The sequence below is a fragment of the Pezoporus wallicus genome, unplaced genomic scaffold (assembly GCF_028554395.1).
Source record: "Pezoporus wallicus isolate ANWC-B61680 ecotype Strahan unplaced genomic scaffold, APGP_CSIRO_Pwel_v1 contig_5785, whole genome shotgun sequence".
Classification (NCBI taxonomy): Eukaryota; Metazoa; Chordata; class Aves; order Psittaciformes; family Psittacidae; genus Pezoporus; species Pezoporus wallicus.
In genome coordinates, this window is record NW_026641150.1 from 5,940,877 (window position 1) to 5,954,019 (window position 13,143).

At 43.3% G+C, this 13,143-nt stretch overlaps 1 protein-coding gene across 4 annotated transcripts in view; it reads left to right on the forward strand.

The window, feature by feature from the left end:
* The first annotated feature begins 511 nt into the window (after positions 1-511).
* Positions 512-13,143, forward strand: part of AFF3 (ALF transcription elongation factor 3) — a 322,024-nt gene continuing 309,392 nt past the window's right edge. For all 4 annotated transcript variants that reach the window (XM_057422167.1, XM_057422168.1, XM_057422169.1 and 1 more), the window contains exon 1: positions 512-768. In XM_057422167.1, the coding sequence (XP_057278150.1) occupies positions 716-768 (53 nt within the window). In that variant the 5' untranslated portion in view covers positions 512-715. The remainder of the gene's footprint in view (positions 769-13,143) is intronic.

Sequence of the window (13,143 nt, forward strand, 5' to 3'; positions counted from 1 at the left end):
GACCCCCAAGTGCTGGACGGCAGCAAGGGCCCATGTTGGCACCCAGGGCTGCCCTGGGACCAGAGCAGTGGCCTGCCCTACCACAAACCTTCCCCAGTGTCTCCTCGGAGTTCCTCCGCCGAGCATCCCGCTGTTTTTACGACGCGTGAGGTGCTACCCAGGGGCATCCTTGGGGCCGAAGGGCAGCGAGCACTCGTGGAGGAAGAGGAAGAAGGGGGCGGGGGAGAGAACCCCAAACCCAACTTCGTGCGGGCAAGCCTCTCAGGGTGCAAGTTCCCACCAAGTCCCCCCAAGTCCCGTCCCCTTCCTCCCGCGCGTCCCTCCCCCCGCGCTGAGCGGGCCCTGCGCGGGTGCTGCGCGGACGCTGCGCGGGCGCAGCGTGCGCGGGGCGGGCGCTGCCTCGGCTGCACTCCCGGCGCTCAAGGGGGAGGGAGGAGGCGCGGGGGAGCGGGGCGGGAGCGAAGCGCGGCAGCGGCGGCGGCCGAGCCGAGCCGCACCGCGCCGAGCCGAGCCGAGCCGCTTGCAAACGAGCAGGGTTTTTGGGGGGTCTGCTTTATTTTTAAGGGGGAAGCGGTCGGAAGGTGGCGGCGGGGGCCCGTCTCCGGCCGCGCGTATGCGGAGGGGGCTCTCCGCGCCCTCGCCCTGCCCGCGGTGCAGTTAAGATGCGCCCCGGACGCCGTGGGGTTGCAGCGCCGCGGCGCTGACATCTCTCACCATGGACAGCTTCGACTTAGCTCTCCTTCAGGAGTGGGACCTGGACTCTCTGTGGTGAGTGGTGCCTCTGGCCCGCCCCCCGGGCTCGGGGAGCAGTCGGGGAGGGGGGCAGAATCTGCAAGGGGGTGCTATAAACGAGGGGTGTGCAATAACTGAAGGGGGTGCAATAACTGGGGGATATGCAGTGATTGGGATGGGTGCAATAATTGGGGTTTGTGTGCGCTTACCTGGTGGGTTGGATAAATGGGGGTGGGGGGTAATAGTGGGTGTGCAATAAGGGGAGTACAGTGGGTTGAGGGTGTAATAACTGGGGCGGCGGGTGCATTAGCAAGAGAGGGTGCAATTGCCCCGGGAGGTGTCTCCCCTGCTACTTGGTCTCCCAGGAGGGGAAGAGGGAAGGGTGCCCCCCCTCTTCCCGTGGCTGCCGAGGGTGGGTCCGGGAGTTGGATGTGGTGTTTAGCTGGGGGAGGTGGGGGGGTGGGGTGTCTCCCGCACTCACATCTCTCCCCCTCTCAATTGTCCCCTGTGCTCACCCGAGCTGCACTCCCGTAGCTCATCCCCCATCCCTCCTGCACGCCCCTTTCACACCCCCGTTTCGCCCCTTCTCGCTGCGCCGCAGCTCCTTCCCGGGCAGCCTTTATTGCCTTCCCCGACGCCCCTCTCTGCTTTTCTCTCCTGTCCCCCTTTTCCCCCTCATTGCCTCATTGCATGCCCTTGACCTCCCCCTGAGCACCCCCGTGCCTGCCCCCCCCCCCCCCTCCCTCCCGGCGGCGGGTGCGGGGCTGCCAGGGAGGAGAGGAAACAATTTCTAGAAATGTCATTAGCGGCTGGAGGTGGGAAGCGGTGCCCTTCCCCCGCACACCCTCCCCAAGCCGCTGCCTCTGCCAAGTCCTGGAGTTGACTGCGAGAGGCAAGCCGCCCCCCCACCATCGGCCCGGCCCGGCCCGGCCCCGGGGCGGCAGGACCCTGTCGGGGCCGGCCGGGGTCCCGGGGGCACACACACGCTGCGTGGCAGCGACCACAGGGGCTACTCGGTGTGCTCCTTGGGCAGCGCCGGGACCCCCGGTGCGACGCCGCGCTGGGACGCGATCTCGGCGGATCCCCGCTGTGATCCTTCCCCAGCGGGGTGCTCGCCCCGTCGGGGCTGGGGTGCGCTCAGCCGCGGGTGCTGTGCTGCCATTAGCCAGGGCTGCGATGGCAGCTTGTGTCCTGCCGGTGAGACCGGTAGTTTGGGGAGTTGAGAAGACTTTTGCCTAAATTCAGTCAGCGGTATGCATTTTTAAATTATTTTTTTGGACCGTGTGAGGTGATCTATAGCTTCTGTCAGCAGGGTGCGCGTTCGGCAGCGCCGGCTTATCTCTTCGGTGGCAGGTGTAACAAAATAAGCCGGACCAGCGCATCCCTCTTCTTACACAAGACCTCAGGATGATGAGAACAGCTTGCAGTGCATAATAGGGTGCTTAGAAATGCATACATTGATAACATCCAGCCTAATAAAACTTTTATATTGCTGTGGGAACTTTAAAGAGCACATCTAATAGAAAATTAGTTACTACCCCATAAAACTTTTTAATTACAGTGTTTCTGCCTGTGACACAAGTTAAGGTTATGTCCTCATTTCAATTATAAATACCAATATTCAGTTTATAACCAAACCATAACATTTCTTTCTGGGCCGATTTTAAGTTTTCAGTCCGTATGTATGGTTTTACCACTGTATTACATCTTTTTTCTATTAAACAAGAGTGGGGCAAATAATACTTTCACACATTTGTATGCTTTTGCCTTTCTTCTTGAATGAAGACAAACTTTGGGGGAATTTTCTTTTTCCAGCAAAAGCGTGCTGTTCATTAGTTGGTTCTGCAAGCTGGCTATTGGAGTTAATATTGAATTTGAAAAGCTAACAATGTAACTATGGAAAGCTGGGGCTTTGGGATGTGTCTGGCAATTGCTCCTTTTCATAACCTTTTTAGCATGCTTTTCCACTATTGTGGAACCACTTGCAAATGATCGCTGTTGCCATAATGCTCCTGTACAGGTCCAAAAAGACATCAGCCATTTCCCATCTGAATTACCTGCTTAAAAGTATCTGTATTTGCATTACAAGCAATCTTGTGGTTTTGTTGCTCTTGTTTGCTTTCCTCTATAGTTGTTGCAGTTTAGAAGGCAGGGTCAACAGAAGGGCTTCAAATAACACGTTAAAAGCCAATGCATTGTGACAGGCCGCCGTTTGCTGCTAAACAGTCATCCCTGCATAGGGGTTGAGCCCACACATGTGCAGAGCAGTGCCTAGAGAGGGGAATCACACCTACTTTAAGCAGAGCTCATCAAGGGAGCAGGGGTTTTGCAGGTGTTTGCTGTTGAGAGTTGCATCATTTTGGGGCGCTATGTTTGGCTGACCAGCTTTGGCATAGAGTATCTGAGATCACAGGCTGGAGGTTGATCATGAAGCAGCTGTTTTGGCAAAAGGCTCAGAATAGCCATTTTAATTTAAAAGTTATATGAGGAGTATTAAATAAAAACTTAGTTTCTCATAGTGAAAGCTTCCAAAGTCTCCTGTGAAGGCCATTGGTGCCTCAGTGCTGCAGCAGCCGTGGCAAAGGGCCCTGGGTCTGTCTCCCATCGCTTGCAGGGCTCATGTCTCCCATTGCCCTCCTGCCACCCTGCCTGCTCACTGATGGGCAGGTTATGGATGTTCTCAAGAAACCTTATCTGAATACTGTGCTAAACTGACCAAAACAAAGCTGGTACTTCAGCTTTAAGCTCTGAAGGCTTGTCAGGATGCCTTCGAAGGAGTGCAGTTGTTGCCAAAAAGGGAAATAAAATACACCACATAGATAGGAAGCACTTCATGGCAAAGAGCAACACTTAAAGAGACTTAATTTTCTCTGCAGCAAGAATGAATGTTGTCCTTTATTCTTTTGAATGTAGTCATAATGACAGTTTGCGCATCTAATTTCTGACTGAAAATCCACTTTTTGAGGTATTTGGTGAACATTTTGCTTAAAAGTGCAATAATTAAATATTAATGTGATATTCTAAAGTGCCTTTTTTTTTTTTTTTAATTTGGTATGTTCTTGGAAAATCAAAAGGGGTTCCCAGATGAACAGCAGCATGTTAATCAATTCTCATTGATTGTTACTTTTATACTATTAATGAATTTACTCTCCAATTAATACATGCTATGTCTTTTATTTTGCTGTAGCATAGAAAATGTAGTAATACATTGTGTCATGGCCTCAGGACAGTATTTAACTAGTAAACTGCAATGGGAGAATATTGTTGGCTGTTTTCTACTAAACAGTAGTTTTTTTCAGGTTGTATTGATGCCAATAACACTTCTGCTTCCCAGAAAACTACTATAATTCAAATAGTGAAAGCTGAGTACAAACTCAAACAGAAATTTTAAGAAAACATACCAGTCTATGACATAAACAAAACTCATGCCCATTTGGTAAGCTTTTCTGGAGCACTTTGGGATGATCATCCCAAGGTGTCCTTACCGCTGACTAACACAGTTATCCAAAACACATGGCACTAACGACTTTGAACCACAGCCTCATCTCCTGTTTTTCTTTCTCCGTGCATTTATTTGTATGCTATACGTGTAGTTTTGCTTCTCCAGACTCAAAATGTGGATTCTCCAGTGTCTTGTAGGTTTGTATTTGTTTGCACCAGACAAAAAGAGATGGAAAACCTCAGTTAGAAATGTTTTATATGCCTTTCGTATGGTGGAAAACATATTCTACATGACAGAAAGCAGCAAATGAACAGACCAAAGGACTTAATTGGAGTGCCAGGACTAGTTCTGCACTGGAGGTACTCATGTTATTTGCCTTATTTCACAAATCTAGATCAAAATTCAGACAGGGTCTTAACTCTGCTTAGGCTTAGGCTTAGGCTTAGCAATAGGCCTGGTGAAGACCACTTAGTGAGGCTCTCCTCACATGCTCATGTTAGATACACAAGTAGGCTGGATTTTCCCCCATTCATTAAAAACAATTAGCAGATTGATTGAAGCACTTACTGTGTTGTACCAAACAAGAAAATAATTTTGAGTGTAAGATGTTTGTTGACCAAAACAAACCCATGTTGTTCAGGTAAAGGAAGTCAAGTAGGTATTATTTTATTTGGTACTTGCCTAATACTTCTGCATTTTTTGGGTTAGCATCTGTTTTGTAGGGGTTGGATAACCATGTAAAAAATGTATAGCTGTATAGCTTCCAAGTTGAGATCAATATCAAATGCCACAGTGTAAGGTGGCCCAGCGTGTTTTACAGACCATGTACTGAATTATTAGTTCATTTGCTATCTTTGGGTCTGTTCCTGCTCCATTTGAAGTCAATGAGAGTTTTGTTTGGAAGTTGCTACTAACAAAAAGTGGCCAGACATCCAGCAGTCTTATAAATGAACCTTTTGTAACTTCTTGATCCCAGGTTGTCTAGCTTGTAGTCACTACATTTTATATTTGTGTGAGTCAACATTTTTTCCTCATGTTGGGTAGTGTTTACTGGAGATAATTTTAGAAAGCTAACTCTGCAAATGCTTCCTCAGTCAAAGCAGAATATCAAGATGCTAATTTTCAGATAACTCTAAGAAGCTACTTTGCAGGGAGCGGGCTCGCACCAACCATTCTCCCAGTAGGACAATCGTCTGGACCAGCTCACCCTCTTTACAGACAATACACAGCAATAATACCATCCTCTCACAAAAAAATAACTTAGTGTCTTCTTTTATCTCCCATCTCCTTTACAACTCCGCCTCAGCCTGTGTTTTGGACTATGTTGTCCCTTATTTCTTTTCTTTGGCTCTTGGCCTCTTTCTATCATTAATGCTTAAAATCCTATTTGTCTCCTTATTTCTAACTTTGTGGTATTTCTTTCCTGTTCTGCCTTCCTTCCACTGTCAACTCACAGTTACCACTTTTCTCTCATTGAGATCCCATCTGAAAATTTGCTCTTCCTGTGATGATTATAAGTTACGAGCAAACAATAACACGTGCAATAACTATAACTTGTTCCCTTTTCCCACTTTCACAGCATGTTCTCTCTTCCTGATGCCTGTTTTTTAGGCCGGAAGCCCTTTGGGTCAGAAATTACTTTTATTGTTTGAGGTTTTTTTCTTGCAGCACTGAACAAACTGTATGTGCTAACTATTATAAATAATAAGAAGAGCTAGCTTTTCATGGCCATAATACTTTATAAACATCAGCTGAATAATAATATTTAAAAAATCCATCTGCCGTGCCATGTCAGTGCTCATTTGCTGGATGTAATGTACCACATCCTCCTCATTTGGTTCAAGTCTCCACTGAGTCTGGAAGCTTTGCCAGTTTATATCAGCTGAGAAGCTGGCCCCTCACCTCAGATGTGCAGTACCCAGTCACTTTTTCTTAACAAATAATTATTTTTTAAACTTCTGCTTTGTTTTGGCCTGATAAATGAAATTTTGATATACCAGTAGGACGGTGAATATGCTTTCATTTCTCTTCCTGTGGACTAGTTGAGCTCTCATGCCCAATTGTGTGATGCAAGAGAAGAGCACTTCAGGTTTTCCTCCTAACACTCAGCCTTGCAGATTTGTGCTCCTCTGGGGATGTTTTCCACCAGAAGTTGAGGCAGAAACCTTACTAGGTTATTGGAGATGGATTCGGAAGAGGGCATGAGGTGCATGTGGCATTTCCTATTCTATGCGCATATTTTGAGGAAAATACCAGGTTTCTTAAAATTATTGGAGGAGAAATATGGGCCATTAAGAAAAAAAAAAATACTGACTGTGGGAACATCTTTTCATCCATATATTAGCAATAACATCATACTCAACTCCACACACTCTCATTAGAGAAAGCAACTGTTTAATTGCAAGGTTTTTAACCTCATATAATAAATTAATCCATTTGCATCTTATTTATGACTAGGAAACAACAAAGCGTGGATAAAAAGAGTGCCAGCAATTATTCACAGCGTATGTTCAGAGGTACCTTAAAGTCTGGCTGTAACTTTATTAACAACAGCAGTAATAAAGTAAAATCAATAGAAATGAAGAAAACTGATATTACATGCAGCTAGAAAACAGGGAGGTTAAATTCTGTGTGAGATGGTGTCTGGTCTAACTGATCAAGTTGTAACTTTGAAGTGACATCCTCCCAAAATGAGATTTCAAAAAGATGGTATTTTCCAGGAAAGCCATATAAGTTTCTCTTTATATTGGGCTGGTTAGCTGTAAGGATAATTCCAGTGGAAAACCACAAATTCTTTGTTAAAAACTGAAAGTAGGAAAAGGGAAAGTTGTAACCAAGCTTCCTTGGTTTTGATCAGAACTACCTCTTCCCTGCTGGGGACTGGGAATTACCATTTCAGTGCTGGTGCTGGGGACTAGACTTGCTGGCTCTCTGCTCCTGAGGAGCCTGCTGGCCTCTGCTCTGGCCAAACCCCCTGCCTTCTCATCATTACCAGCAGGGCTGCTCACTGGTCTTCTGTCTGTTAGAATCAATGTTAAGACACCGGTTATGCTTGCTGGTGGTGCCCAAGGCCCTGGGAGAGTGAAAATGGACACTTGTAGTTTAATACGGGGTAATAATCTATGTAATTTCTGGATAATTTATGGGTAACTACAAATTCATATTTAGGAGAAAGAGTGAATGAACTGTAGCAACAGTTAAATGAGCATGGTAGCAATTATTAATGTTCCGTGCTAAGCGTTTTCTATGTCTTATCAAAGGTAAAAATGTGTAACTTGTGTTCCTCTCTTACAACTTGATATCTCAGCTTTCCTGCTACTTTAAGCAAACAAAAAGTAGTGTTAATGACTTCAGTTGACTGAGTTTTATCCTCTTAGAAAGATTTTAACCTGCATGCGTGTACCAAGGCCTCAATATAGATATATCTTGGGAAATATGACAGTAGGAATGCAATTTAAACTTATCCTCAGAGACCCTTTATGTATTTTTTAAAAAATAAATTGGTTCCAATGCAGCAGTGGTGGTCTCAGCAGTCAGGAAACACTTAAAATTATGCAGAAGGGACCAGAAATCTTTGCTAAGAAGCTTTTTGTTGCTATGTTTTGTTTCTCAATAAAGATGATCCACAACTGTAAGTACTTAAAACTAAAAACACGACAGTTGTATCTGACAAAGCCACACAACTTCTTAATGTAATCCAGTCTTTCCATGTAGTTGTTTTCTCATGCTTTGGAGCTAAGAAAGAGTCCTTTGTGGCTCAGCCTGCTTTGACTGAATGGCAGGAGTGAACAAATAGAGGATGAAAGTGGTGTCTTCTTACTCTGAGTATGTTTTGATTGCTTTGAGCTGTGATCATTTCTTATTGCATGCATCACTTGTGAGATCCATTAGGGAGAAACTGGTGGCCTTCCTAGTCCATGCATTGCCATGATGGTGCCAGGGCATTATGATGACCTATGGTGGTATGAAAAATGCAAATATGACAGATGGATCAGGAGGAAGAAGCGTTGGTGTACTATGTATTGGCAGGGCTCAGATTCAAAAGCCGTTCCAGCAGTGGTCTGTCCTATATCTCCCTGCTTCTATCCTTGCTTTCTTTGCTTTGCTCACTGTGGAGGCTGTGGGAAGACGGTTCTGATGTATGGGTGTTGGCAGATACCCTAAACCTTATCTGTGAGGGTTTAGGTTTTGTGTCTATCTTCTAGTGATGCACCAAGAGAAAGTTCTGTCACTGACCACTTGAGATTGTCCAGGGGGGTTCCTCTCTCAGGTCTGACAATTTTAGGAGGGAATAACGTAGTTTTGGTGGTTTTGTGCTCCTCTTAGAACTGCAAGTGCAGTAGATGGTTGAACCTCAGTCCAGAAACAAATGAACACATTTTGACAGAGATACTCTGGAGAAGATAATTATATTGATTTGCATCCCATAGAAGACACTCGTACACATTTTTTGTTTCTGAAGTAGTCAGGAGGGAACCTGTCATGTCATCAACTGTCTTTAGAGGGCAAAGTAACAATAAAAGCTAAGTGTGCATTTCTTCGTTTGTGTTTGGCAAGGAGAGTGAAACATTTTCTGCAGGATGATGACCTTGAGTTAGCTAGATGTAGCCAGTTTAAAGAGTAAATTAATGTTACAATGTGCTTTGTTTGTGGCTAGGCCTGAAGACTGTTGGGAATGCTTTAGTACAAAAGGTGATTGTGTACTTGTCCATTTACTCAGGCTTCCTGCAAGAAAACCACCATGATCCCAAATGATCTGAATTAGTATCACCATATTGCCTTGTGTGTTTGGGTATACCAGCATGACTGCAGCTAGCCTTTCACTGTGCAGATAAGTCTAAACGGCCACGGGTCCTTACATTTCTCCTAAGACACTGCTGCCCTCTCAGATTAAAGGGCCTTCTTCTAAGGAGTGAATCCCTTCAAAACACAGTCATATTCTATCATAAATGTGGCAAGGGGTTTGGGTTTGGTTGTTTTTGTCACTGCCACTGACTATGAAAATCTGTTCCAAACCCATAGCACTGATAGCAAAAATGTACGTATTTCCCATACATGCAGCTTAATGTATCCCTGGCCATTGATTCTGCAATATCTGTGTTAAAATGATGTTGAGGTAACCCCAACAAAGGAAAGCATAGGTAAATGCTGTTGTTGGAGGACCTGCAGTGGCTTTTGTTAGATCCAAGGAAAATGTCTCTATATGACACTCTTCAAGGCTTTGCCCTATACAAGAGCTTGTTAGCTTGAGTGCATGGGTGCATGAACATGATTGCATACTATGTGATAGAAATGCAACCTTTTTTTTTTTTTTTTGTTATTCTTAGAAGTGTATAAGCAGCAATATCTTGAACTAATTACAGCTGATGTAAAGCACATTTAAGGAAACCCATTAGCAGAGAATTAGAACTAGAATAGATTAGCTATTCTTTAATGGCCTTGACTGTAGATCTTTCCATGCCTTGGTAGCTTTTCTAACACTCATTGCTCATCTGTCTTGACTAAATGACTGAGAAGCTTCTTTCAAGCCACAGCCTGGTTGTAATGTGAAAAAATTGATGTTTTCAGCTGAAAAAATGATTATCTGGAAAGGTAAACTCTACTGAGCTCTGTACTGTGTTGTTGAGATTTAAAGCATTATGTTACTGCTCAATGTGACTGTATAATAGAAAGAGCAATCTCTAATATGCTTCCTTGGAGCTATTAATTATTTACTTTCTTGAAATACAGATCATAGACAACTCTACATGACTTCCCTTCTTACAGACTTTCTTGTCTCTCCCTTTATTTTTGTATGCTTTGCAAATGCCTGTAAATTCATTTTCACTGAAAGGGGAAATAAGTAATTTAGACTATTGCAGCTGTTTCATAATTAATTAATTTCCTTTTAAAACAATCAAGTAGTGCCTATCCATTGTTCTGTGTGCTTTTCTGAGGCATGAAGATTCACAATATCAAAATTAGTTCCAGATGGAAGTGCATACTTTATAATGAGAGAAAAAAAATCTGGTTTGATCCAAAACCTGAAGAGTCCTGCTCCGATCAAACCAGAGAGTATTATACTTAAGCACATTTTTCAAGTTTTGAGCCATTACTTTAAAAATTACTTAAAAATACCAATTCAGAATGTTTTATAGGATGTTAATTTATAAATAGAACTATAGAGTGAGACAAACAGTCATGTAGGACTATTTATTCATTTGTTTCCTCAAATACTCCTGGCATCTGTTAAAATATAACAAGACTTAGCACATTTCCCCATTTTTGGCACTCTGTTTTCGATGATAAAGAAAAATATTTTCAATGATAAATCATCTCTTTGCTAATAATAAATAACACATTCTCCTGAGGAAAAAAAGATATGGTAAAATGAAATGAAAAATATATTGAGCAGAAGGAGAAATGATCAAAATGGTGCACTGAGAAAATCTGTATGTTCCTGTACTTATGTTCCTATAATAAATATTAGTGTTTGTGGAAGAACTTTTAACATGGCAGTTTGCAATAAGAATAGAAAGTCTTCTTTGAACAGAGAAGACACTTATGTAAGAGGTTTATATTATGTAAATGTTACTGTTATTGGTGATAGCCCATTATAAAGGAACACTTTGTATTCAGAAAAGCATTTGAAAATAATGGGATAGATGCAGCAGTCTCTAGTCCTGACTTGGACAACTTTCTCTTTGAAGTCAATGGAAGTTTTGCTGGAATAAAGGTGGAAGAAATTAGCCCATTCATTATTATCTGAATTACATCAAGAGCTGACTGCTAAATAATAAAATCATGATTCATAACATAACGGCTTCACTTAATTCTTTTGTAGTCTTAATATATCTCATTATATGGTACTTCTGTTCTTTTCCTCTCTATGCAGTATTCAAATTAATAACAACCACCTTTACATAACTGATGGTTAGACATGTTTTGCTTCCTTAGCAAGATCAAAGGGTTTTATATACCGTTTTTGGATAGATACCAAGAATGGAGTGATCAATCTCTTCTGTAACCATTAAGCACAGTGTAAATACCTCAAGGTACTAAATTAGACACAAGTGGTTTGCCAGATGCTGAGAGCATCACCAGTTGTCAAGAGTTTCCCAAGTCTGTGGGACAGTCTAGAATTTATTAGGAATTAGTGGTGGTCCAAGTTGTCACTCCACTGATTTGTGCTCATTCAGCTGCACACTGCTGTAAGCAGCCTACATGATATGTGGAGATAAAGTTCAAGTGACAGATACATCGCTCCCTTCCCTCCCTGCCAGACACCTTTGGGTGGGAAAGAGGCAGGGATGGATACTAGTGCACCAGTTCTTCTCCTGTGCCCAGAGAGGAATGGAGGTTATAGCAAGTGAGATAGCAAAATTAGAAGGGCATAAGAGAAGGAGACTGAAGAGAACAGCCCAAGAGAAGGGATCCCCAAAAGGCTTTAATACAAAGCTGGAGTTAACCCCTCACCAGGAAGCCATCTGCAGCCTTCAGGCTTTAAGAATTCTTTTTATCTAGAGATGTAATTGAAACAAGATGTGTAACAGCTGCAAGATGTCAGGTTTGTCAAAGTAACTAGAAAAATGAGTTCTGTGACACACTTGCACACAGCAAAGTAATGTATAGTGAAACAAAAAAAAAGAAAAGGGAGTAAATTATCATACAGGTTTAAAAGAGGAAGGAAAATAGTCAAATAATGAAAGTTTCAGTTAATTCTCAAGCATGGGTGATTTCAAATTAATCTACAATGAGGGTTTCCCAGAAGGGGAATCATCCGAAATCTTTACCTCAATAGAAACATTAGTGAAACTTTTCATGTTTCCATCATAACCATAGTCTATCAACCAGTGATGGACTAGAACAGCTAGGGCTCTGCAATGACTCTAGGGTGGCAGCTATGTTATTTTGCCCTTCTGCATGTTGCTGTTATTCAGATGCATTACCACTGGACTTTGCATCTGCAGATGGGGACCCAGATTTGCTGCACTAGGTACTGTTCAGACACAGGACAAAGGTCTATCATTGGACCAGAAACTTTCCAGGCAAAGTGAAAGAAAAGAAAATGATGAATATAGGCAAAACTGGTGAGAAAGAAAAGACAGAGTATTTTAATTATCCGAATAAACAGTGGTCACAGCAAGCCACCAGCCTGACAGTGCTGCCAAATGCATGAGCATGATGGGAAAACCCAAAACTTTCTTTTTAAGAACCTCAGAAAGAACAATGAAGCAATTTTGTGCGTGTTTATGCACAAAATCCTCCCAAGCATGAATAACAGCACAAGGATACCCTGAAGGTGTTGGTTGGGAACTTGGGGAGTGAATTGCCGTAATGAGTCAAGAGAAGACTATACTCATCCTTTTTGTAATAACTTTCCATAATGACTTTTCATAATGATGGGGAGAATCCACAAGTGGCTTTTATAGTGACCGAAGCGGAAATCAGTGAAGAGCTGTAAAGAAAAGGGGCCCATAGTCAAGTGCCCTGGGAAATCTTTTTGCTGCAACATCTCAGCTAGAGCTGGCTCTCACCTATGAAGTCCAGTTGGGCAAACTGAGTTATGTGTAGCAGCAGAACAATGCACTTGACCAAAGATCTCAGTAGATGGGTAAGCTGAGTCTCAGTCAGTAATGCGTGGTAGTTTAGAGCTACCATAATCCCAACATGTTAAAGTTCTGCAGGTTCCCTGATGTAGGGTGGTGTTCCAGTGCCAGGGAGCTATTCGTGGGAGAGTTGGAGCCTGGGGTCAGACAAGATCAAAGGCAATGAGTGCAACTGAGCTCTCTTCATAACCTGACACAAAGAAATGCCACCTTCATGCACATGATACTGGAACCTGCAGAACTTCCTAAAACAACTGCTACAGAATCCGATTGAAGGTAACAGGTTCAGTGCCTGGAACAGCAGGGAAGCCAGGCACTTGTGTGGTGGAGGCACAAGATACTGTTCTGGAGGCAGAAAGCCACAGGCTGAGTTAATGAAAC